General features: G+C 34.8%; 1 protein-coding gene and 1 long non-coding RNA gene across 6 annotated transcripts; one reads left to right on the plus strand and one right to left on the minus strand.

Annotated features, from left to right (window-relative positions):
- Nucleotides 1-12,308: 12,308 nt before the first annotated feature.
- Nucleotides 12,309-21,764, plus strand: LOC114301765 (uncharacterized). 5 transcript variants are annotated; one of them, XR_003643180.2, is made up of 9 exons: nucleotides 12,309-12,447; nucleotides 13,551-13,614; nucleotides 15,164-15,290; nucleotides 18,763-19,040; nucleotides 19,149-19,302; nucleotides 19,414-19,608; nucleotides 20,116-20,228; nucleotides 20,807-20,880; nucleotides 21,433-21,764. It is a non-coding gene; the product is annotated as an uncharacterized LOC114301765 (long non-coding RNA). The 5 variants fall into 5 exon arrangements; XR_014334958.1 differs by lacking the exons at nucleotides 19,414-19,608; nucleotides 20,116-20,228 and adding an exon at nucleotides 18,437-18,480; XR_003643183.2 differs by lacking the exon at nucleotides 19,414-19,608.
- Nucleotides 16,429-19,293, minus strand: LOC114301764 (putative serine/threonine-protein kinase PBL28). Its single transcript, XM_028246728.2, has 7 exons — nucleotides 19,140-19,293; nucleotides 18,826-19,064; nucleotides 18,360-18,489; nucleotides 18,175-18,246; nucleotides 17,896-18,079; nucleotides 17,676-17,808; nucleotides 16,429-16,981 (listed from the first exon to the last, which is right to left on the minus strand). The coding sequence occupies exons 1-7, from the start codon at nucleotides 19,291-19,293 to the stop codon at nucleotides 16,730-16,732; spliced, it is 1,164 nt and encodes a 387-aa protein (XP_028102529.2). The 3' UTR covers nucleotides 16,429-16,729.
- Nucleotides 21,765-26,182: the final 4,418 nt, after the last annotated feature.

A 26,182-nucleotide genomic window follows, 5' to 3' on the forward strand; every position in this document is an offset into this window, starting at 1 on the left:
ACTTCATCCAACCAAAACTCACATTTCTTTAGTTTAGCAAACAATTTCCTTTCCCTAAGTATTTGCAGGACAGTTCTCAAATGTTGTTCATGTTCAAGTCTATCTTTAGAGTATATCATAATGTCATCAATAAAAACCACAACAAATTCGTCAAGGTAGGTTTTAAAAATTCTGTTCATTAGGTCTATAAATGCTGCCGGAGCATTAGTCACTCCAAATGGCATAACAAGAAACTCAAAATGTCCATACCTCGTTCTGAATGCGATTTTATCAACATCTTCCGCCTTTACCTTCAACTGATGATACCCGGATCTCAAATCAATCTTGGAAAACACTTGTGATCCCTGCAACTGGTCAAACAGGTCATCAATACGGGGTAAGGGATATTTATTTTTTATTGTTACCTTGTTTAATTCCCGATAGTCGATACACAAGCGTAGGGTTCCATCTTTCTTTTTCACAAACAACACCGGTGCACCCCATGGTGAAGTGCTAGGTCTGATAAATTCTTTGTCAAGCAGGTCTTGTAACTGTTCTTTCAATTCTTTCATTTTAGCTGTAGCCATTCTGTAGGGAGTTTTAGAAATAGGCTGGGTGCCTGATACAGTTTCAATAGTGAATTCTATCTCCCTGTCCACCAATTCCCCTGGTAGTTCATTTGGAAACACATCTGGAAATTCTCTAATAATAGGGATATCATTCAATTCAGCATTTACAGATTGTTCAGACAACACATAACACAAATAACCCTGACACCCTTTCCTGATAAATTTACATACTTTCATTGCAGATATCAAATAAGGTGGAGGCACTACCCCGTTACCCACAAACACAATTTCTTCTTGTTCTGGTGGTCTAAACACAACCCGTTTTGTCACACAGTTAATGGTGGCACAATATTTAGATAACCAGTCCATGCCCAGAATTATGTCAAAGTGCCTAAAGTTCAAGGGTAACAAGTTCACATATAGAATGGTGTTCCCAATTCGCATGTCACAAAAACAATAGATAGATTCACACAATACCGATTCCCCAGATGGAGTAGACACACATAGTAGATATGGCAATAATTCTAGAGGTCTACTCAGTCTAGATGCAAATGCACATGTTACAAATGAGTGTGTTGATCCAGAGTCAATTAACACAAAAGCATTCTGATTACATATAGAAATGGTACCTGAGACAACTACGTTGGCATTTCGGGTATCGCCCGAAACAAGCGCAAAAACTCTCCCTTGTCTTATGGTATCTCCGGCGGGAGTAAATCTCGTAGCATTTCCTGGTTTTGGGACTGACGCTGTCAAACTAGCAGCAAATTTTCCACTATTCTGTTTGCAATCTCGGGCCATATGCCCTTGTTTTCCATATTTGAAACAGGCTCCTGACACACGGTAACAAACTCCACATTGCCTTTTTCTACAAATATTGCACATGGGAGATGTGTCTTGGGAAGAATTCGAAGTATTTGAGGAGCCCGTATTCTACTTTTTCAAAAATTTCTTCTTCGAAAAGAAGCCTTGTCTTTTGTTGGCTTTCCATTCTGTTATTGGCTTAGCCTGTCTGGCATTGTTAGCCTCTGATATTATGGCCCTGTCTAGCACCCCGATGTAGGTTTCTAGATTCAAGACATTTACCCTTTCTAATATGTCACTTCGAAGCCCACCTTCAAAGTGTCTCGCCTTCTTATAGTCTGTATCGATCACGTGTGGCGCAAACCTGGCCAATTCAGTGAACTTGGCCTCATACTCGGCTACAGTCATACTGTCTTGCCTCAGTTCCACATATTCTGCCACTTTCCTTTCTCGGACACACTGCGGGAAGTACTTGTCGTAGAAAATTTCTAGAAATTTTGCCCAATCAGCATCCTTGTAACTCTCACGCATTAACATCCACCATCTTCTTGCTTCGTCTTCTAGCATAAAGGTGGCTAGAAGCACTTTATGTGTCTCCGAACACAAGAACACTTCAAACAGTTTTTCGATGCTGAGGACCCAAGCTTTAGCTTTCAAAGGATCTAATCCACCATGGAACTGTGGTGGTTTCATTTTCTTGAACTCTTTGGTGAGAGCTATGATTCGATCATCATTCTGATTATCCGACACAGGAGGTGCCGGAGGCGAAGGTGGAGGATGTGACTGCTGCCACTGTTGTTGCCATTCATGTTGTTGCCTTAATGTCTCTGCCATTTCCTGAATCAGTCTTTCCATTCTATCCAGTCTGGCAGTAGAAGATTCCTCTATCTCATCACCTCTTGTTCTCACCATCTGATTAAACTTACATTATACTTTATACAAAAGGTACACAGGTATGCATATACTAGAGAGCATACATAATCAAATAATTTGAATGCAAGCAGTTCACAAACTTATAACACATAGTTGTTCACATTAACAGTTAAGCGTATTCTTGATGCTTTCAAATTTATACTTATCACATGAATGCATCCTAGATCTTTTCTAGACGCTTATTGCTCTTTTGGACAACTGTGTGAGTTATTAACTCGTGCTCTGATACCACTCTGTCATGACCTGAACCCGCCTCTATGGGTTTAGGCCATAACCGACCAGTAATCCTGAGATTACCTACGGCCTCAAATCAAACCAAACATAACTCATCAGCGTAAAAAGGCCAAACGGAAGCAAAATTTAAAACTTTGCCCATAGAGCTGTGCTTACATGGCACGCCAAAACAAACTATACATACATACATTAATAACTCACAACAGAAATATAGTACCATAAAGTTCTGTACAGACAGGATCATCCGAAACTAAGTCAACCCATGAAAACTATATACAGACATATACAAAGACTTCGCCAACATGACAACATAGAACAAAATGACAAAAAGGCAAAGGCGAGTCTCGTGCGCGAGACGCATGGGCTGACTCTCCAAAACCTGGTTGTTCCATACAGACTTCACTGGGGCTGGGTCTGGACCTCTCTTGGCTCACCTACAAAGACATGAATGAACGTGAGCGAAAGCCCAGTGAATAATATCAAATAAAGAAAATACATTGGAACATTATACATCAGACGGCGTTGGGCCCAATTCATTCATGTCAAACTGGCCTTTGGCCTTTTCAAAATTCCATATCAAACTGGCCTTTAGGCCTTTCAAACTTTCATTTCAAATTGGCCTTTAGGCCTTTCAAACTTTCATATCAAACTGGCCTTTAGGCCTTTCAAACTTTCATATTAGACTTTGTCTACCATTCAAATTAATGAACTTTATAAAACTTACATAGAAGTAAGCAATTGGACAACAACATATTTCAGATGTTACTCACAGTGGTCAGCTTGTGGATTTGCCCTGGAGCTTGACCTTGCATATCACATAACACGTATGGGTTACAAATAATTCAATTCGTTCTTAAATTCACATATTCCTCTTTCAGCTTCATTCTTATCTCTTTAATTCAATTATAATGCTCAATGTATGCCTAAGAGTGCTTAGAAGTGAAAGGGAACGGAAAACAGAACACAGAATGCATTTTTAAAATTTCAAAAAATAGGGTCCCCGCTCCAGCGTGGACTTCCCCGCTCGAGCGGACCCATGAGGTCTGCAAAAATACTGCTTACATCAATTTCACGCTCGAGCGTGAACTCGGCCGCTCGAGCTGAAGATCTGTCTACATAGCTCCCCGCTCGAGCGGAATCCATGTTTGCAAAATATGCTGGGAGCTCGTATTTCATGCTCGAGCGGCGGTTTCCCCGCTGGAGCGGACATCAAGAATTCTGGGTTTTCCAAAATTTGTTCTTGAGCTCAATTCGACCTCCAAAGGTTTTAAACTCATAATTTTTGACTCAAACTTCAAATATATTTATGCTATCATGATACAAACACCAAATTATATCATTATGAAGCTCAATTTCATGAATCGAACACTTGCATGTCTCAAATTAACCCAAACTCATCCCCAACTCATCAAATTCATGCATTCAAAGCTCCTACTCTTATAAATTGTACATGCATGTGATATATTACCCTCATTACAACTCACATGGTGCAAATGGTGATTGTAAACATGAGCTTCAATTAGAAACTTATATGGATCATGTATTTCAAACTCAAACATGCAAATCCCAAACAATTACATACATGCGAACATACATTAACCTTCAATTCAACATGATCAACTCAATTTCATGATCTAACCCACCATTTCACCTTCAATTCACAAACTCACAGTTCACATTTATGAATTAAGGGTTGCTTACTCACCTAGGAACTTTAATCTTCCAAACTTAAGCTTAATTCTTGAGTTGGTCTTCAAATCTTTCAAGTTCAAGATCAAAACTCCAATTGTTTCCCTCTTTCTCACTCTAGCCGACCCTCTCCATCTTTCTTAGAGTAACTTCAGCCAAAATGAAGCTAAAGGAAAGAATTGAGTGTAGTGCTCCACTTAAATATAAGTCCCCTTAATCATAATTAACAATATTAAACAATTGAGCACTATAACACCAATTTAATTTACTTAATTTGATCCGAATCAATTTTCAATTAAATTTCACCGTAGGTTCTAAAAATTATGTCAATCACAATGGCGTAATCAATTTCGGGTTCTATGGCCGATAAGGCCATCAATTTAATTTCCAAAGTAGATAATCAAACAGATATTCTTACGATGAACAGATAGAAATTCAAAACCACATATTTTCACATAATGGCACACAAAATCATACTAAACACATAATCATGCTCATATTAAGGACTGATTAACATATTGCGGAACAGGAATATCACACAGACCTTCCATTTATCATTCTTTTTCTTCACTACCCCTGTATTTGATAGCCATGTCGAGTAATTTACCTCTCGAATAGCTCTGGCTTCCAGAAGTCTGTCTACTTCATCTTCCACTACTTCAACGTGCATCAATGTTGGTCTTCTTGCTCGTTGGATTACAGGTTTGGCCGACCTGTCTACGTTCAGTTTGTGGCAAGTGACCTCGAGGTCAATACCAGGCATTTCGTAAGGCGTCCAGGCAAACACCTCAATGTTTGCTCTCAAGAAAGTCTCAAACTCTTTTTCCTCTTCTTCGGCTAAGCCCGAGCCGAGAAGGAAGAAACGTTCTTCATCCCCCGGCTGGACGAGGATTTTCTTTAGTGCTTCTTCACTCTTCTCGACTGGCTCCTTGCCGACGTCCTCTAGGACCTCCACGTCCTCGTCTTCGATCTCTGCCCTCTCCGGTTCTCGTATGCTGCAGGTGAATTTCATTGCTGCCATGGAGTAGTTTTTTGCCTGCAACTGATCTCCTCTGACCTCCTTTATCCCATGCTCTGTTGGAAACCACAATAGTTGATGCAATGTTGAGGGAACAACCCTCATTGCATGCAACCATGGCCTTCCCAGGATAGCATTGTAATGGGAGGGTGTGTCGATTATGGTGAACTTTGTCTTTATCTTCCTGGTGCCAACCTTCACCTCCAAGCTTGCTGCTCCCAGTGGCCATGTCGGCATTCCATTGAATCTAACCATTGGGCCATTGGATTGCTCCATATCGTCTGGGTGAAGGCCAAGCTCCTTGTAACACCTGACATACATGATGTCACAAGAGTTGCCTTGGTCAATCAGGATGCGCTTCACTTGGTACTCCCTAACCTGGAGGGATGCTACCAAGGCATCGTTATGTGGATGTTGTACCATCTCAAGGTCGGCTTCAGTAAAGGACACTATTGGTCCCTGGCACTCCTCGGCCCGTTGTCATTTCTCCCCGACCTAGTACACGTGTTGCAAATGCTTTACGTTCTAGGTCTCCCCCCGTATTTCGTTTTCGTTGACCTTCGAGTGAATTACATTAATTATCTGAGGTCCGCCTGCCTGCGGTTGTTATGCTAGAGGGGTGGAGTTGCTGGTGCCTGAGGCAATCTTGCCTGCACTTCCCTTGTCCTGGCCTCATCCATAAGGTCCTTCAAGTGGTCTTGCCTTACCAGGTCTTTTAGGTGTGACTTCAGGGCTCTACAACCCTGAGTTAGATGCCCATCCTCATTATGGTAAGCACAATGCTTACCAAGGTTTCTTCCCATAAACTTTCCTAGTACCCTAGCTGGTGCTCTGAAATAGGGCTGGGATCGGATTTTATCCAGGACTTTATGAATTGGGATTTGGAACACAGTTGTGACTGCCTGTGCAGCCCTCAGTCCTATCTCTTGCTTGTTGGATCCATTGTTACCTCGGCCTCGCTTCGACAAGCCGTTTCTTTTCTCTTGCTTTGTTTTCTTAGTTCCTGACGTGTCTTCCTCGGCTCTAGCATATTTCTTAATTCTGGCCATGAGCTCTTCCATGCTTTTTGGCAATGTCTTGGCCAAAGACTTTCGTAGTGGACAGTCATCTTTTAGGTCGTTCTTGAAGGATATGACCACCAGCTCTTGGTTGCACTCGGGTATTCAGTTGAACACTTCATAGTACCTTTTAGCGCAGGCCCTAAGGCCTTCATCCTTACTGATTCTCAAAGCCATCAAGGTGTCTACCCTTAATGCCTATAGTTTGTTTGTCACGAACCTGGCCACGAACATCTCGGCTAGGCCTTCTCAGGTCTTCACACTTCCCTTTGGATGAGGGGAACACCTTGCAGAGCAACGGCTCGTTCCCAGTGTACAGTGCCATCGAGTTCAAGTATAATCCGACGTGAAAGTTGGGGTCCGACTTTCCGTCGTATATCTGGAACCTCGGCATACTGAATCTTTTTGGGGCCTCAAATTTGTCCAACTCTACCGAGAATGGTGTTCTCGGCTTAACAGGGGAAATTACCTCGGCATCTTGTTGCTTCCTCTTGAGGTAATCTCTCAAGTCCTCCTTGGTCCGATCAGGAGCTCGGCTATCTCTTGATTTCAATGTTTTTGGTGCACTACACTTAGCTTCGTTGTAAGCCTTTTTTGACCTTTCTCTATTAGTTGTGTCGAAGCACAGCTCCTACCTTTGAACATGCCGATGTTCTTTGGGGTTTGCCTTCTTAGTGCGATGTGTCTTTCGTGACTCTTCCCTCATCGACTCTCCTCGCCCGACCTTCCTTGAAGGCCGGTGAAAGTGTTTTTCGCTCCTGGTGTGCTGGGGGGCTATAGGGATTGTTTTCTGCCCTCCCTTTTGGGCATTGGTCGCTGGAATTAATGTGTCCTGCAGCGAGAATAGTGGCTGCATGACGTTATTTTGCATCATAAAATTAATGACCGATTGCAGGTCAACCAATTTGTTTGCCATCTCTTTTGCCTCTTCGTCCTTTCGTAGGCATCTATCTTTCCATACCTGGAGGTTGTCCTCATTGTAATACCCGCTTCGATCCGACTTCTTTGGTACGTCGCCCTCCTGGCCAATGTCTTGTTTACCGTGATTCTGGTCCTGGGTCTCCTCGTTGCAACCATCTTCCTCCATGTTAGGGTCAACATGTTTACCGTTCCCAGCAGGGATTTCGCCCCCAACCTTATCCTTCTGTCCGTTGCTGGCCATCTATCCTCCTTTCTTTCCCATAGACGGCGCAAAATTGTGTGAGTGAATTTCTGACCACACTGCCAACTCAGTATTCAACTGGAGAGCATTGGCAGAATAGATGGCACCTGAATGACTTGTAATAGAAAGAAAGAGATTTCGGTGGTGGTTCGTCCACCCGGGGGCAGTATGACGATCAAGTCAGTTATCTCTCAAAGATAATCAATAGAGCTTAACTCACTGTTCAGAATGTAAATTGCGTACCTTAGACCCATGGGGGTGCCTCTCTTTTATAGTTAACCCAATCTTAGTCCTAATAGAAGCCTAGCTTCAATGGACTTCTGCTTAGTGCTTATCATGGACTCTTCAATAAATAAAGATAAACTCTCTAAGAGCTTTATCCTTATCCAGGCTGAAGTCTTTCCTCATTCTAGGATTCTTGTCCCTTATCCGCTTACCCCGGAATCTGAAATCTTCGGAGATAACCTCGGCCTAGCCGAGATCACCTCGGCGTTACAACCAGGACACGTGGCACCTCGGCTGACACGTCGACGTCACCTTGGCCACCTGTTGGTGCTCAAAAGATATGTCCCCACAATATATGTACACAGTGGTATAATGGTAATTTCATATTGGGGAAGTGGGTACCGGGCCGGGCCGGGGCCGGGGCTGTGAAACATATCACAGTCCCCGGCCCGAAAATGGTTGGGGATTTATTTTTAAATACCATCTCCGGCCCGTCGGGGGTATTTTTCGGGAAAAAACCGTTCCAATCGGGGTCGGGGGGTCGGGTCCCCGTCAGGCCGGTTTCAAATTGCCATCCCTAGTTTTACCCTTCCAAAGATATAAACACCCATGCATCCACCCATAAAAGTTGTTTAGTCTTTTCAAACAGGTACACTGATTTTTTAACTTTTTATTTTTTGGTACATGCCAAACACATATTAGAACTCTTTAGTTTTCGTTTAGTATTGGCTTTTTTAGCTGATTTTTTTTTTTTTGTGTTGGGGCTTTTTTAGCCTTGTTTGGTTTGGCTTTTTTGACTTTTGTAAGAGAAAAAGTATAATGATTATGATGTGGATGTGATATTTTGGCAGTGTTGGTAACGGGTTAAGCAGGCTATTTAAGCCCAAAATATAAAAAAATTTGTGTAGCCGCATTGTAGCTAAGTTGGAAAGCTACAGTCCAGCTGGATGGCATTAGTTAGGTAAAAAGACATGTTTACCCTCTGTTGCTCATATCCAAAAACCAAAAAAAATACTACTGTAGACGAGGCTTTCATATCTCTTATCTTACCACCTGTACTTTGGGTCGAAATGGAGGATTTGAGAAAATAGTGAGGTACCTCTCTTCGGCAGCTTTTACTTCGACGGGACTGTTGCATAAAGACCAAGGAGCAGACTGTCTTGCTCACCAATCGTCGAAAACCTGCAACAGGTACAATAGCCAAACTCAATTTCTGTGCTTCTTCTTCATTGGCGAACTTGGTCTTACTAGTTTTCAACCCATTGTTTCAGATCTTACTGTGATTTGGTTGGTATTGATGGTATTTTCTTTTTTCTTTCACCGATTTGCACCTATGAACTTCTTTTCCCCTATATATATTTTTTTATTTTTTTTGTTGTTCCAACTTCGGCGGTTCAGTTGTCATTGGACTACAAAATACGGCAAAACAACTGACAAACTGGAAGTGTTAATGTTGTTTTATTTTTTTTTCTTCCTTCAGATCTTACTGTGATTTGGCTAGAATTGCAAGTGTTAATTAATTTTTTACAAACAAAATTTTGAACCCCAACGGAACACAGGACAAACGATGGCAGTGTCCTCACTGCCACGTGGACATCTACCTTGTGTATTTTGTAAATATCTGTATGGGCAGTTTGGTCAATTTACATTCCACCATCATTTCAAATACATTTTCCAATACAATAACTCCTAAAAAATCAATCATATATTTCCAAACACAAAAACTAAAATAGTCTACTAAAATAGCCAAAAAACCACTTCCCAAACACCCATTTTGTCTTGTTAGCTTATTTAGCATATTTTGTCATTTTATACTTTTTTAGCCCAAAAATGTTAGCCAAACAAAGCTTTAGTTTCTTAATTTTTTTAATAAAAAAGACAACATCCCAAACATAGCATGAGTTACACAAATTTTATTTTTTTGTTACTATTAATGTTTTGTCGTAAGTATTCTATAACAAATAGATATATAATAATTCAATTGGTAAAATTTTTAAAAAATGAATTTTCTAAAATTACAAAAATTATACTTTCGGTCAAGTATATATAATTACATTATCAACGAAATTCGTAATTATAATTCATTATACCACAATTTGTCAAGTGATATAACAATCTTATTTTATTTTTTGTCTCTTCCTTTCTCCCACTCAACTTCTATCTCTCTTTATTTTTAAGGCGATATAACAAAAAAAATTGAAATGAAATATTTAAATATTTATATTTATTTCAGTAAGTACATTAGGAAAAATATTACCGTATTAGTAAAATTTAGTTTGTCAATTGATAGAGTATGATATATTTAAATTGATTGTAAAATATAAGGGTATTTTAAATTTTTTTAAAATTTAACTTTATTTGTAAGCCATGTTAGATTTATGTCAATCAATACAAATTGAAGAGTCACTTAATCAATTTGTTTATGTAAATATTTTTTTAATTGGTAAACATACATTATTAGTAATTTTTTTCATAATAAAATGTACGTATTTATGCATATTTAATAGATTTTAAAAAATAGGTTAATTGTAATTTTTTTTTATAGTGTTGTAATTATGGTTGTAATTTCACTTTAATCTAGATAATTGTAGATATTTTTATAATATTTTTAAGGGATACTTTTTCATAACTCCCTTTTCACCTACATATGTTCCATTTAGGCCTCGTTTGGGAACAAATTATTTTAGTTACTTTTTACGAAAAGATCTATAGAAAAACAGAGAGAGTGATGTAACAACTTATAATAACTTTGTAACTTTTTAAATAAAATAGTTACTCCCCAAATGAGGCATCACATTATTTTTTTATGTTTCAATAAGTCCTATGACTGACATAGTTACCAAAATACTCTTAATAATATTCACATTTACAGTGTGAATGTTCATGCCATCAATATAAATGTTAACATGTCGATGTGAATGTTTACACTGTCAATGTGAGCATTCACACATCAATATGAATATTTACATTGTAAAATATGAATGTTCACATCATCAAATTGCTAACCGTTTAAAAAATATTTATAAGGATAGAAATCTCCATAAAATACTTTAAATATGAGAATTAGGATTTGGTAAATCAAATGTCCAAATAATAGGACTTATTTGAATACAAAAATATCTTATAAACTAATTGAGATATAAGCACCTGAAAAATGATTTTCAAATAAATCTCCCTATTTTTAAACATAATTAAACAAAATTAAACAAATATTTGTTTATGTAAATATTTTTGAATTGATATTTTTAAACAAAATCAACTGTAGATAAAAATATTAAAGAAAAAATTATTACGTAATTTTGAAATAATGCTACACACTAATTGTCAATTAATACATATTATGATGTCACAAAAATATTAAAAGCAAAAAATAATAATAAAATAAAATAAAATCAATACTAAAAAGAAATATTAATAAAGATTTGGTTGGATTTTGATCTATCACTTTACAATAAAGAGTCCATTGACATATTTTTTTATTATATAAATGACACTATCACATCATTTTAAGATAAAATTTTACATACAAATTCTAGTGAAATAATATTTTCCAAAAAAAAAAAAAATTGGTTACAGCAAAAAAAAAAATGGCAAGTCGAGAGTAGAAGGACAAATGATACATAAAATATGAAATGTAAAAATAAAAAATGGTCAGAACTAAAAATAAAATAAAAAATAAAAATAGGTGAACTTAATAGATGAAAGAGTATGTTTAAAAAATACATAGCCATTGTTTGGGAAGTGGGTTTGGGACTAAAACAGCCACAATAAATAAAATAGGCTTTTTAGTCCTCAATAAGACAAAACATCACATTCAATCCAATCACATTCAATCCATAATCATTACATTCTTTCTCTCATAAAAAAGTTAAAAAAGCCAAAAACTCTTCTCAAACTAGACTTTTTAATTCCACGTTAAAATAATCAAAAAAGCTAAAAAGCTAACCCATTTCACAAACCAAGCCATAAACTATAATTAATCTCCAATTGTCTCATAAATATAGAGTAACAATAATGAGTTGCATTATTGTATAAATATAATATTTATAAGATGAAGAGATCGTGAATGATTTAAAAAGTGTATAATATATCACAGCTAGGGTTTTAGGGTAGTAGAAAAAATTAGTTAGAGAAAGAGTGCACAAAAATGATCTTCTTCATCTTTCATTTTCTAAATCATAATTCAGAAATCATGGTTTTTTTAAACTATTTTTTAAACTTAAAAAGTCACAAATTTAGTATGAAAAATAGCCAAATCAATTTATTTATAGGGAAACAATTTAATTATAGGGAAACAGTTAAAACAGTTTTCCAAATTAATTATAAGGAAACAAAATCAATTAAACAAAATAATTTAAATAGATTTGAATTGTTTTTTTGTTTATTTTATTTTAAAAAAATGAAAGATTTTATGTAGAGATTTTAGAAGATAGGCAAATAATTGGAAGGTCAACAAATAATTAGATTTTTCTCAATTGATTTTTTTGAATTTTTACCCCAAAAAAATTAAAATACAGAAATCTTACCCATGTAATGTATAAATTTGGACAAAATTAGAAAAGGATACAATTTCTCGCTTTTTTTTTTCTTTTTTTTTTTGTTTGAGAAAAAAATAAAAAAATCTAAACACTTTCTCATACTTTCTTATCATTTCTCACCAAATCCCTTCATCCAAACAGAGCTTAACTTCTAGCAGAAAGCCCGATGTAATTTTTGGAGAGGTTGATCTACTCTCCACTATGCTCATGTCTTCCTCCGGGTTCTATTCTTCTTCAGGTATGTATTGCTGTGTTGCTCATTATCATCTCTTCCTTAAAACCCTCCTCTCTCTTTTTTTATTTTTTATTTTTTATTTTTTATACATCTTTTAGATTTGATCATACAAAGAAAGACGGGTTTAATACTTGTGAATTTTTTAGCTGTTTTAATTGAATTTTAAGATATATGCTGTGGATGTTCTCTGAATACAGTTTTATTGTCAAAATATATTCCATATATGTCTTATATATTATTTTGAATTGTTCAAGTGACAAGAGAAAGTGATTTGAGTGAGAACCCTAAAATCTTTGTGGACCCATTACCAAAAATTGCACTGGATCTTAGTTTGTGAAAGAGGGGACCGGAAATCTTGTGGGGTAAAAGAATCAAAGAAGTAAACACACACACATATATATAATCTTCTTGTAGAACAATTGATTTTATCTGATTTACCAGTACAGTACAGGTAAATTTTATATTATTACTAGCAGCGGGTGCAAACTCGATGTGTTTGCAATTGTAGATCTAAATTTTTTGATGGTTTTATTAATGATTAAGATGTTAATTTTGAAATAGTTTAGTAGATAGTTACTGAAGTTTTAGCGGTTAACAATTTTATGTGTGTTCTTCGAAAACAAAAAAGCATGCCAAAGCTTTAAGTTTTAAGTTGTGTGATAGTCTAGATAAATTCAATTATAGTTAAAATTTGAATTTTGGAATTAAGAGTACATATTATTGATTCAATCCCAAAGAATAGTAGTTTTGAGTAATAATGTACTTTTTTTTACCAACATGATCTTCACATGAGCATGGAGTCTCAGCTCATGGTGGCTGATACAATGACTAGGCTATAATTTGGTTGGCATTTTCAAAGTGCATGTATTGTGTTTGGGAGAGATTTTAAAGCACTTTTTGTTCAATGATGCAAATAAGTTCTTTTTAGTTGCTTCCAAACCAGTCCTAGTTAAAAAAAAAAAAAAACTGGTGCAACTGACACTTTAAAATGGATACCATGTCCGTGTAGGACACATATGGGACACCGACGCACCGGGGACATGCATATCAAAGTGTTAAACATGCCACATGTCGTGTTTATTTTTTTAATTATTATTTTTTCGCAGGATGCTTCGGGGATATTTCATAGACACGTGTGTCCATTGTTTGGAGACGCCTCAAGATACATTTGTGAGTTTCTTTTTTATAATTTTAGAAAGATGACTTGGGGTTAAAGTAAAATATATGAAAACAAAGGAGGAAGTGAAAATAAATAAAAATACACCCACATATATATTGATGCATCTTATATCTCTGTACTCTAAAAATTATATTTATATCCATAGCAAATAAAAATATATAAAAAAATTGTTGTATCCCCTCTATGTCTGTATCCTAATTTGTTCAAAATTGCCGTGTCCTAGCTTTTGAGCTAGCACCTAATTCTTACTACTTTTCAAGGAATTTATTTGTCTAATAACCTTCATAAATTTGCTTGAACTTATGTAGATATAGGCCAATTGATCTTCCACTCGAATAAGCTCTTTCAAAAGTGAACTTTAGGAAGCAAAAGCAAGATTTCCCTACTCATATAATTAAAAATGAGTGTATACATGTTTTTTATTTTTATTTTTAAAGTTGATTTCAAAATATTAGGAGGATTAAAATGAACAAATTTGCTGATACATGTTTTATGTCATGTTGAGACAAGCTTTTGATATGGATTCAATGGACTCGTGCAGTCTGGACCCTATGGTACCTTAAAAAAGAAAAGGGGAGAGTAATTTGTCAAAGTCCTTGTTGACATGACTTAATTGACCCTTGATTGTAGTTTTTGATTTGATGTGTTCACTTTTCCTTATCACTTTTACATGTGCAAATCCATTTAGTCTTTTGAGGTTTCAATAAGCTTGCCTTTCACACTGAAGGGATCAGCATCCAGTCTCTAAATGGTTCGGTAAAAGTGATTGTTTGGGTTATTCTATTGCAAATTCATTTTGAACATGATTTAGGATCCCAAAGGCATGATGCAAGTCCTTTTTTGAAAAGCTTTTACTATTAGACTAACGCTTCATGTGATCAGTAAAAAATATTTTCTTACAAAAAACATTTTTTAGAAAACATTTTATGTTTGGTTGCAACCTTGAAACTAATGTGCTAGTGGTTGTAGTAGTGGTGGTGTTCGTGGGGAGGCCGTGGTGGCGGTGGTGGTAGTAAGGTGGTGATAGTGTGATGGTGTTGGTAAGAGTTTAGCGTGGAAAGTGTTTTCCACCTTTTAATGGTGGAAATTTTTTTAGCCCAGATAAACTTATTTTTTATTGACCATGGAAATGTTTTCAGTCTTACCATATGCCAAAAAATGCTAATATTTTTCAGAAATGTTTTATGCCAAAACGAACGGAGTGTAAAGTAGGAAAATAACCTTAGCCCTATAGAGGGTGTCCCAAGCGTAATAGAAGCAAGAGTCACAGAGCTTTTTTTCCATAATTAATGAGTGGTCTACAAGAAAAATGTGTACATCTTATTGTCCATTCTAATTTTTTGTGAATAATGTTACTGTTTTCCCACCTGCTTGTCCTTCTTCGTACATAAGTGGGACTGAATATGCGGCTGCAAATCATTATGCTAATATTAGAGGTATAAATGTATCTATGTATTCATTTTTACATCAAATGTTGTTGTGTCAAGACATTATTGAGTTGTTTGAACCTCTCACAGCTTTACTACTTTTTTTTTTCAGAGACAGCTGGAAGTAATATTACTGTAGCCAGGACACCTCTGGGAAATAGAACAAAAATGTCCTTCCAAACAGATGCATGAGACAAAGGCCATGGCTGGAAAATCAACTAAGGAGTGTACAAATGCATGTAAACCTTGGCAGTTGATGCTACTTTCTCAAACATTTTCTGATTATGACAACTTTTTTTTTCTTCCCCCATATAGAAAAGTTTCTTCAGTTTTCTCTCAGTTTTTCAATAAACTCAATGAAGATATTCTCTAGCCTGCATTTTTTTTTTGCTGTATTGTTTACTATCAAGTTTTGTATTTGATGATGGAAAAAGCGGCGCTTCAATTGATTAATAATAACAATTTATTCAATAAGCCTAAAATTGACACAATTCAGTGAATTTGAGAAACACAAGATAATGAAAAACTTAAAAGTAGAATTGACTATGGAGTGGAACTTAATCAGCTGTCTTTGGAAGTGATTTCTAATCCCACTAGATTATCTAATGTATATCTATATGGCGTAGGAGATTCAAGATAAAAAATGTGTTCGTACCACTAGTCAATGAATTGAAACGCTGATAGATATGATCCGAATTTGGTGTTGGAAGATAATAATATTGTTAAAGAAAAGGTTCAACACATGGGTGTGAAATGTTGACTATAAAAACTATAATGATGGTTTTTGAATTAATGTATCAATATATGAAACTAGGAAATCAATCCAACATTTGTTGTCATAATGAGAAGATGAAACAGAGGTAGAAAATAGAGCAGGACATAGGCCGCTCAATCACCCACTTGAGTAGCTTTTCTAGTAAGTCAAACTGCCAGTCCATCCCAAGAGGCTGCCCGATAGTATGCTCGAGCGACCTTTCTAGCAAGTAAAACTGCCTTTTAGAACCGTATCCAGCTCAAGTACTCTAGTCTGCTCGACCAAGTTTCTTGATTAAGTAAAAATTTGAAGCATTCTGACACTAGAAACTACTTCTCTCTCAACAAGTCCGCTTTTGGTGATTGCTTTGTTTCATTATCGGTTTTGCTCTATAATGGTGAAAGAACACACATATAGTGAAACCTCAATGACCATGGACATAACCCTAGATTCAGGGTGAACCACATAAATCTTATGTTCTTGCATGTGTGCAATTTACAATTCTTCTTTATTGTTCTTTGTTTTTCATGTTTCACTGATCCTGATTAGGTGCTTTACAATTCCAAAGAAAAAAAATCTGCGTTATCAAACAAGATTATGTAACTAATTGGGACTCAAAGTTATAAACATTTCCAAGATACCCTTTTCTATATGATAGAGGTTGCTCTGTTATGGTATCAGAAAGATATAGGATCATAACTTACACCCCCCACCCTATTTCTCAGTAATTTAAGTTTCCCTTGCCATTTTCCCAAGAAAAATAAATAATGGGAAAAAAAATTACATACCAGAGCTAGTTCACTAGCTGCTGGTTGCTCATATGGATATATAAGCTTAAGCTTCATTCAAATATGATCAGTACCCACAAACTTACCAAAAAAAGATCAGTATCAACAAATTCTTATTCTTCTTCTCTAATCATTCTCATCTTGAAGAAAATAGCTCACTTCCTGGAGTAACCGTAGTGGAACCCTCACCCATTACCGTGGTGAGTGTGATCTCTTTGTCAAGTATTCTATCAAGCTCTGAGACAACCATTTCCATCTTTGGTCTCCTTTCTCCTGGAAAACTCATGCATTGCAGTGTCAGCCTGATAAAATCTTTCATTACCTCTGTAGTGAAACTTCCAACTAGTCGACGGTCCACAAAATCATTTGAACTTAAATGTGTTTCCACCTTCATAAAGTTCAGAGGAATTATAAAATTTAGAAACTGATACCGTTTATATGTTCCTGGAATAAGTCAAATGACACACTGCTAGATAGGAAGCTAACTATAAAACTATGCTTTTAGCTCATGTGTGAACTTTGTGTTTAATATAACAACTATGCTTTTAGCTCATTTCCTCTAAAATGGTTATAAGTTATAACCAAATAATTTAAATACACATTTCTGAATTAATTCCTTGAAACCTTGGAGTAGAACATCAGAATAGATATAAATGGCATAAATTCCTAGTAAATCCTTTATGCTAGAGACAAGATCCTTTTGTTTCTATTCTAATGCAAATACGAGCACGATGTGTTTTACATTTCTAGAACTAGTAATGACATGGTTGTGATTTTACAAAGTTCCTAATTGCTACTGCATATTATAAAGTTTATGTAACCTAATTTTATAGCTTAGAATTGAATAAGTTGGAAGCTTTCAGGATTATCACCACTAATGAACTTATATTGGAAACACTTGTAAAATTTTGTTGTTATTATCAATTTCAAAGTTGTCATGTTCGTGTTGCTAGTTATTTTCAGGTTTTTTCCTAGTCTTTCTTTTGTCACATATATTTCAAGGGTTAAATTTGCAATATAAAAATAAAACAACAACAAAACCTGTCTAAAGCAGACAAATAATGAAATGATTTTTTGCATACCCATTGAAGTATACTTTCATTAGATCCGAATGAGTCAATATGTGAAGCCTCCCTACCAGTTACAAGCTCCAAAAGGAATACCCCAAAGCTGTACACATCGTTCATTTCAGAGAAATTCCTCATTTGGTCTACCCTAAATGTGAATACAAAAATAAAAAATTAGGTCAAAATTGTTCTCCACATAAGCAAATAAAAGAAAACAAAACAAAATTTTGTTTACTCCGGATCTTGGAAAACATTGCCGCTGGCCCTGCTAGATGGACCTGCATCGTCTATTCTTTGAAGTAGTTTGCAAACCCCTGCATCTGCAACTTTAGCAATGAAGTTTGCATCAACCAAGACATTTGCTGTTTTAAAGTTTCCGTGCACTATGGGAGGCTTCTGGCTATGCAAGTGGCATAAACCTGCATTAGCAGCATGTACTTTCTTTGAGTATCCCATTTTTTTTAAACTCTTGACAAAACCAAAACATTTTTTTGCCAGCTTGTTTTGGTAGTACCTTTAGCTGCCCCAAGACCTATGGATAGCCTTTGCTTGAAGTCCAGTTTTGTTGCCGAGTCCTCTCCTTTATCTGTCAAACAATGAATCAAGTATATTTGTCTAGTGCACAATTAACCACTTCTATATATAAATCTACATTTTAGTACACATAAATCACTTTATTAGATGAGTCGTCACTCATACCATACAAATGATTGCACATGCTGCTGCCATTAGGTAAATGTTCGAAAACTAACATTTGATATCCACTTTCCTGACAGTAACCTAGGAGTGCAAGTAGGTTGCGGTGCCAAATCCCTGATAAGTAAGTGACCTGTCATTCAAAATTTTAGAATTACAAGCTCCAGGAAACAATTTGTGCAATCAGTTTAACGTGTACGAGGATGGAATTTGAAATATTTTGTTTCATTATACTGAAAAGAAGAAAAACAAAGCAGAAGAAATTTCACTTCCAAAAGTGACATGAATACTTTCCACTAATGCAGAAAAGATCAACCGGGAACAGATGGATTGAAATGAGAAATTCACTGTTGATGAAATGTAGAAATGATGTGATTTATAGGTGTTTTGATTTGTCTTCTTATAGGATTGATGAGGGAAGACAAAAAACGGGGCCATCTAGATATCATGCATGCTGTAGTTCTCAAACCTCTTCAACAAGTTCTTGTCGAGGGACACCAGAACGCCTTTTGATAGCCACAAAATTGCCATCACGAAGAAGCCCTTTGTAAACAAGGCCAAAACTTCCATATCCAATGAGATTGCTTTCATGGAACAGATTGGTAGCTTGCTCCAACTCTTCCATTGTGAACTGTGTAGCTCCGTGTGGTCCAGGCACGGGTGGGGTGGCTGTGGATGAACTGGGTACACCTCCTCTTTTCCTCTCCACTGTAATATTGATTTTTTCAGGGAATTAGAACATGAATTGGCAATTGGGTAAATCCCCATCTGATCAGACCTTACCTGTTGCAGGTGGCTCTGAAGAACCCGTATCTGAATTCCTGTTTGATAAATTTCTACACTGCGATATACAGTAACATGCGATGCCAATAGCTATTGCCAGTACTGCTAGCGCCCCGACAACACCTCCAACTATGGCCGCGAATGAGTTTGACATCCGGTAAATGTAAGTCCTCCAATTCCTCCTCAAACCTGAACATTTGAACCTGTGATATAGAAGAACTAGATAGTTATTTAGAACCAGTTTACTTAAAATCTCAGTGATACCAATATTTAGATCCACAGCTCAAGTGGTTCTCTTGATTTGAATGAAATAAGCCTTCTGTGCTTGTTTCGCCGACAAAGTGCTCAGATAGGTGAACTGGCTGATCTCAAAGTATCCACATAGGAAACAGCTATTGTGGTGAGGGATTAATGCTGCCAATTTTTTTCTTACAAAGAAGAAAAGAGGACAACTCACTGGCTTTTCATGGTATACCCCACTCTCTCTGCTGTCTATTGTTCAGTATGTCACTGAAGATGACCCATTACTAAGAACATCCTGTCCTCTTTGCATGAGAAGCCCCTGTTTTTTATATGGTTTTGTTTGTTGGTGAGTGAGGGGCTATGTTACACGGACTCTTCATAACAAATCAAATATCTGTGTCGGACACTCGACACTTGGACAGGGGTGTGGGATGTGTCAGATGCTTTCTATCGAATACTTCTTACATAATTTGTATTTAATATATGTTGGTGTGTAATTGTCTTAAAATTCTTTTGGATACTGTATGTTATATATAACACCATTTTATCTCTCGCAATATATTAAAAAAATAAAAATATGACCTTTTTTTTTTATTGTGTCTATTTACACAACCGCACCCGAGTCCATGTAACATAAGGTGGGGGAGGCCTGTGATTCTCGAAACTCGAGTCAAAATTATTGGTCTACTACCTCTTTTTACTGACAGAGACAATGCATGTTTGTTTTCCTCAGTATGGATTCCATACAAACCCTACAAACAGTGTTTGTACTTGCATACTTCTGGTACCTCGGGCAAAAAAAAAAAAAACAGTGGCTTAGCAAGAACTTAGATGGGCATTTCTCAGGTAAAATAGACCATTTCATATACACTTTCTCATGCATATATATTTACACATAGTTATGGATTATGGAAAACCCCACATGTGGATCCTTGATAAATACTGAACACTAACCATTTGATCATGATTCACAAATATTCACAATTTTTGCTCTGTTGCCCTAATACTATGTATTTAAAGTTGAAGTGTCACACCTTTTTGTATTGTATTGGAACTCTTTTCAGGTCATAGTGAAACTGCAACGACAACCGTGGATGTAGCCTTAACCACATAAATCTTTGTGTTATTATGTGTTTGATTTATATTCTTGTTCGATTTTTGTTTGTGTTTTTGTGTCTCACCGATCCTAGTTAGTTGTATCAATTTTTAACAGTTTAATCTTTTACACAGCTCCCAAACCCGGAAAAATAGAAGGGTTATGAACATGAATCCTAATATAAATATGCAAGTTGATATAGATTAATGGAAGTTGGTGTCATCATCATGATGGAATCTCTGTACAAAGGAATCAATGGCCTTTTTGATTTGCTGTTACTGAACTGTAACATTTGTGTTTTTTTTTTTTACTATGTGGATGTGGACAGTGATGAAAGTGACTTTTATTCGAGTGGGATTGGAGGGACATCATTATTGAAGTTGAAGGGGATCAAAAGAAAAGGTAGTTATCAGTCTATCAATTCTGCCCCCTCAATTTAAGTGGGGTTTGGCAATTACTTTTTTAGTATTTATTTAATTTATAAAAGATCACAAGGGTGATGATTGTTAAAAAAAAATTACTTTTTGGGTCTTTTCAAACTTGGTTTTTGGTGAGAAAAGTGGAGCCATTATGGGGACATGATGAAATTTCTGAAAGTATTGAGAGCAAAATTGTTTTTCACAAATTTGCTAAAAAACTGCTCTTTTTTTTTTTTAATGGAGATTATATACTTTTGACACTTTTAGCAAAAAAAAAAAAAACTACTTAGTTCTTCCCAAACAGAGCCTAAGCCACTGTTTATTTACTCTATCTGCTCTTTTTTTCTTTCTTTTTTTTTCTTTGCCTTTTTTTTGTCACCTGGCCTGGAAAGAAGAGAGTGAGTTCCTATTTTTGTATTGAGTGATAAGACTGTTCCTTATAGGGATCAGAACAGCTGAGCCAGATTTTATTTATTTATTTATTTGTTTGTTTATTTATTTATTTATTTTTCCTTCTCCTTGCTTACTTTTGTAGATTGAGCTGTAACTAGAGGCTGGTTCTAGTTACAAAAATAACTTCTTTCCAAAATGGGGTAAGGTTGTATAGATGCCTTTCTCATAGCCCGCTTTAACAGAAATCTCGTGCACTGAGTTGCCTTTTGATCGAGCTGTAAGGCTGTATAGATGCATTTCTCGAATCCTGTTTTAACAGAAGTCTTGTGTACTGAATGGGCCTTTGATCGATCTGTAATTAGGAAGTGTTGTTGAAGTCTGAAAGATTCTTGAGCTGTAAGGAACCCCCCCCCCCCCCCCCCTCCCATATTTACTTGTTTTATATGTTTTTTGTCTTTTGATTTTGTTGTGTTTTGTGTTGGGCTGGAAAGCAGACGGGATTGGTGGAAAGGAAGTTGCCAGACTGGATGTAGAAGGCTCATGTCAGAGCAATAAGTCTAAGAATACAAAAATCAAACGCAAAATCGGATATAAAAAATAAACAATGGATAGGATTTTTGAGAAGTGGACCCCACAAACAAATCTGGTCGATTCATGTATTTTCTATGTCTGATTATGTGTTTGGTTTAGCATTGTTGTGCTAGACCAATTAGCTTCGGAATAAAGAGACCAAACACAGAAGCGGCCACAGAAAACAAATGGTTGGATAGGGTTTTTGAGAATTTAACCATTCATGTGTTTTCTGTCTCCGGTTATGTGTTTGGTTTCTAGCATTGTTGTGTCAGAGCAATAAATCTGAGAACACAAAAACCAAAAATAGAACCGGACATAAAAACCAAATGGATGAACATGATTTTTGAGAAGTAGGCCTCACAAACAAATCTTGTTGATTCATATGGGTTTTGTGTCTAGTTTTGTGTTTAGTTTTTGTATTCCTAGCATTGTTGATGAGGGAGCGCGAAGGGTTTTGTTGGGAAATGTGGGTATCTCAAACGGGATGTTTGTTTGGATCTGTACTCTGGAGCTTGGCAGCAAGTGAGGATGTTTTTACAAAACGTTTTTCTTAAGTCCACAGTTTTGTTCTCATGAGCTGAATTGTAGGTGTTAAAAACAGCAGAGTTATTTGGGTTTTTGCATTGCTGGCCAAACAGAGCAGCAATTCAGGTGGTCCTAACTTCAGACCAGCTAATCTCATTAAAAAAAAACCTCACAACCAAACAGTACTCTTCTCTTCAACTTCAAATGTTGTTTTGCTTCTCATTCACTTGCCTGAGGACTCCTAAAGTTTAAACTGTGGGAAATCACCTGATCTTGCAATATGGAACCATCTGATATTTGATTCTTCATTGTGGTGTGGGGCCCATTTTTCCTGGGGTTTGTTTGGCTACCAGGCTGTCTGAGTAAATGATACATTTGCTTTTTTGTCATATTTGTGAAAGATTGATAGTAGTAGTAAAAGAGTGATTAGGGTCTCTGGACCATAAAATGTCATTTCTTTCTTATTAGAGGTAGTTGATAAGAATGGAACAAGAACAATTTGGATTTGTAGAATAAAGAACATGAAATGAAATAAGAAGTGGGACCTATTTGGTGTTTTTTTTTTTTTTTTTTTGCCTCCCGATTTTTGTTTCCATTTTTCATGTTTACGGAAAATAACAAGAAGTTTGAAACCACTTAATTGTTTTGACATTGTTTCTATTTTTGTGTAAAAGTAATTTTTGAATATTCAAATTAAACTTTTTCGGTGTTTCCTAAAAGTGAGTTATATTGAATAAAAAAAAATCCAAAGTTATATTCATAAACACTTTGCCAAACAAGTTTGTTTTTGAAACAATGAACTCAACAGTCCCCATAATTTTTATATCCAAACACAATCCAAGTTAAAAAGAAACCCATTTGGGATTATTGCCATATGTCAATGGGTGAATTGTTGATTTTCTAAAACCTAGGAAAATTGTGCCTTGTGAATAAAATTTACAATTTTATTTTACCAAAAAAAAAAGATTCAAAATTAAAATTTCTAGTTCAAATTACCTTTAAGGGTTACTAAAAGTTTGCACGATTATTAATTTTAGTATTTCAAGATAAGTCGTACCTAGATATACCTATTTATTAAAAAAAAAAAAATTGAAAAAGGTGGGGGAGGGGGAGCTTGAAACTTTGAGATCTGCATGTCAATTCAAATGAAAATGATCTTTGATCAACCAAGCACTGAAAATTGCAGTGGAGTTCCAGAACTGCCCTTGTCTTTTGTGTACCTTTCCCTCAATGTGCCCTTTGATGTGTCATAGTCTTTGTAGGTCATGCATGAAATATGAGTTTGACCCGTCTAGGGGTACTTTGGTAATTAAAAAATAGGCAAATGTGAAGCTTTTAATCAAGGTATTATTATTGCTCTTATTGTTGGCTCATCCTTATCCTACATATTCAATAATTGTTTCAATTACAAAATGTTGGTGCTTTATTTTTGTTATACACATCTTGATTAGTATCTTTTAGTTTTTTTTTTACCAATTGGTGGGAGATTAATTATAAATATAGAAAGAATTATAATATTATATCAAATTAGATAATTATAATAAATAATCAATCTTCGTCTTTAATAAGAATGGACTCCCAATATTTCTAATAGAAAGTGCATAATAAGAATCAATTAAGCTAACTCAATTTGTTATCTCATTCTCAATTCTTGTCTGTTTTTTGAATTAAAATGAACTGATTGGGATTAAAAAAAGCAATAGTTAATGTTAAATATCCAAAAATATTTCCAAGAAAATTACTTAAAATAAAAAGAGTAGTTAAGATTTAATTGATGTATTATCGGATCCAAACATAAATTTGGACTACACATTATTATTTTTTACTCCCTCCGTCTCAAAATACTAGTCCCTTATTCTATTTTTCATTATCCTAAAATATTAGTCCATTTTAAAAATCAATAACTAAAATAATATGAATTTTCTATTTTGTCCTTCTTTTAAATTCATTAACAACACAAAAAGTACAATTATGACAATTAATATTTTCTAAAAAAATGCACTATTGAAGGATAATTTTTGAAAAATTAATTTTTTTAAAATGCAATAATTATATTATCAAAAAAAATTAATTTTTTCAAAAAGAACTATTATTTAGGGATAAAATGGATAGTTAAATTCTCAATATGTAATTATTGTCTTTTCTTATTTCATGATATTCAACCTCCTCCTACAAAAATAATCAGAGGTGGACTAGTTATTCCCATCGTGACATCTTGGTTTGATTAGCATCATTACTCAAAAAAACAAAAAAGAAGCTTAAATAAAAAATAAAATAAAATAAAAAAATTTGATTTTTTTTTTTTTCTATTTTCTTTTTGGTGGAAGTGACTTTGATCTTTATGTGTAGGACCTGTCGAGTGGGTTTTGATTTGATATATGAAATGATAATTTTATTATTATTATTTTTTATAATAAAAATTGGCTAGTATATGGTGCCTGTGAGAACTCTACTTATGTGTAAGGTTGTTAAAAAAACACTCAAATGATTCAAGTTTGGTTCGTTATCTAAACAAATTAAAATTACATTAAATTTGAATATCTTATTACACGCCCGATTCAATTATATGTATTATAAAAAATTAAAATACTCAAACTTAATATATGATCAACTTAATTTAAGATTGGCTCAAAAGATAAATAACATATATTTAAATAGCTTTTGAAACTAATTAAGTTTTAAAACTAAACTTAAACAAATTATTATTAAGCTCCACTTGTCTCATTTACAACCTTACTAGCAATTGAGCCATCAATTATACTTAAATGATTTTTCTTTTTTACTTTTGCAATTATCTTTCAACTAGCATATCACCCGTGCTATGCACATGATAAAATAATATATTATTTAATAAAAATATGATAATTATATTTAATTTTTTTGTATTATGTAAAATAAAAATTAAATGGAAGCCAGTCAATTGGAATTTTCTTAATTGTTTAAAATTAAGAAAATCAAAAAAATTAGTATGAGATATTGATCATAAGGCTTCTCACTAAAAATCTCATTTTGCTTATATAAATAGGAGTATAAGATTCACTTTATGTAAGTGAAACAATTCACTTTTTCCTTTGGATTATAAAATAAAAGTTAAATGAAAGGTAGCCAATGGAGATTTTCTTAATTGTTTAAAAGTTAACAACTGTTTAGACGGAAAGTTTATTTTGAATCAAGCAATCTTAGTCGTTTAATTTTTAATTAGGTCAATCTTTAATTTATTTCGAATCAAACAGATTTAACCAATATATTTTGATAAAACTGCTAAAATCGTAGTTAAACTAGCGAATCAGTCAAACTGAAAATGGTTCACCATATCGGCTAGGTCAAAGAACAAACCAATTTATACAAAAATTAATTAATTATAACTTTTAAATTTTATTTTAATTTTAAAATTTAAATTATCTTGAACTGGAACATACACAACACTACAATATTAAATGGAAGCATAAGATTTATATAGTGAAACAACTCATTTTTTCTTTATTTTCTTGATGTGGAATTATAAAATAAAAGTTAATAATTGTTTTGACGGAAAGTTCATTTCTAATCCATCAATCTCAGTCGTTCAATTTTTAATAAGGTCAAACTTAATTTTTTCAAATCAAACAAATCTAAGTCATGTATTTTGATAAAACAGCTAAAACCGTTGTTAAACCAGTGAATTAGAAAAATTAAAAACGCTTCAGCCTAATCAGCTAAGTCAAAAGACCAACCAATTTATAATAAAATTAATTAATTAAAACCATTAAATTTTATTTTAAAATTTAAACCATCATGAACTGAAACATACACAA

This window comes from Camellia sinensis, chromosome 7 (assembly GCF_055761805.1).
Source record: "Camellia sinensis isolate YWXY chromosome 7, ASM5576180v1, whole genome shotgun sequence".
Taxonomy (NCBI): Eukaryota; Viridiplantae; Streptophyta; class Magnoliopsida; order Ericales; family Theaceae; genus Camellia; species Camellia sinensis.

What these genes read in the sequence shown, in the direction of transcription:
- LOC114301764 (XM_028246728.2), bottom strand. Translation starts at nt 19,293, where the DNA reads ATGTCAAACTCATTCGCGGCCATAGTTGGAGGTGTTGTCGGGGCGCTA. An exon ending in TTCAGAGCCACCTGCAACAG is followed by an intron (nt 19,065 to 19,139) that starts GTAAGGTCTGAT and finishes TCAATATTACAG; the next exon opens with TGGAGAGGAAAAGAGGAGGT. An exon ending in AGGTCTTGGGGCAGCTAAAG is followed by an intron (nt 18,080 to 18,174) that starts GTACTACCAAAA and finishes CTGCTAATGCAG; the next exon opens with GTTTATGCCACTTGCATAGC.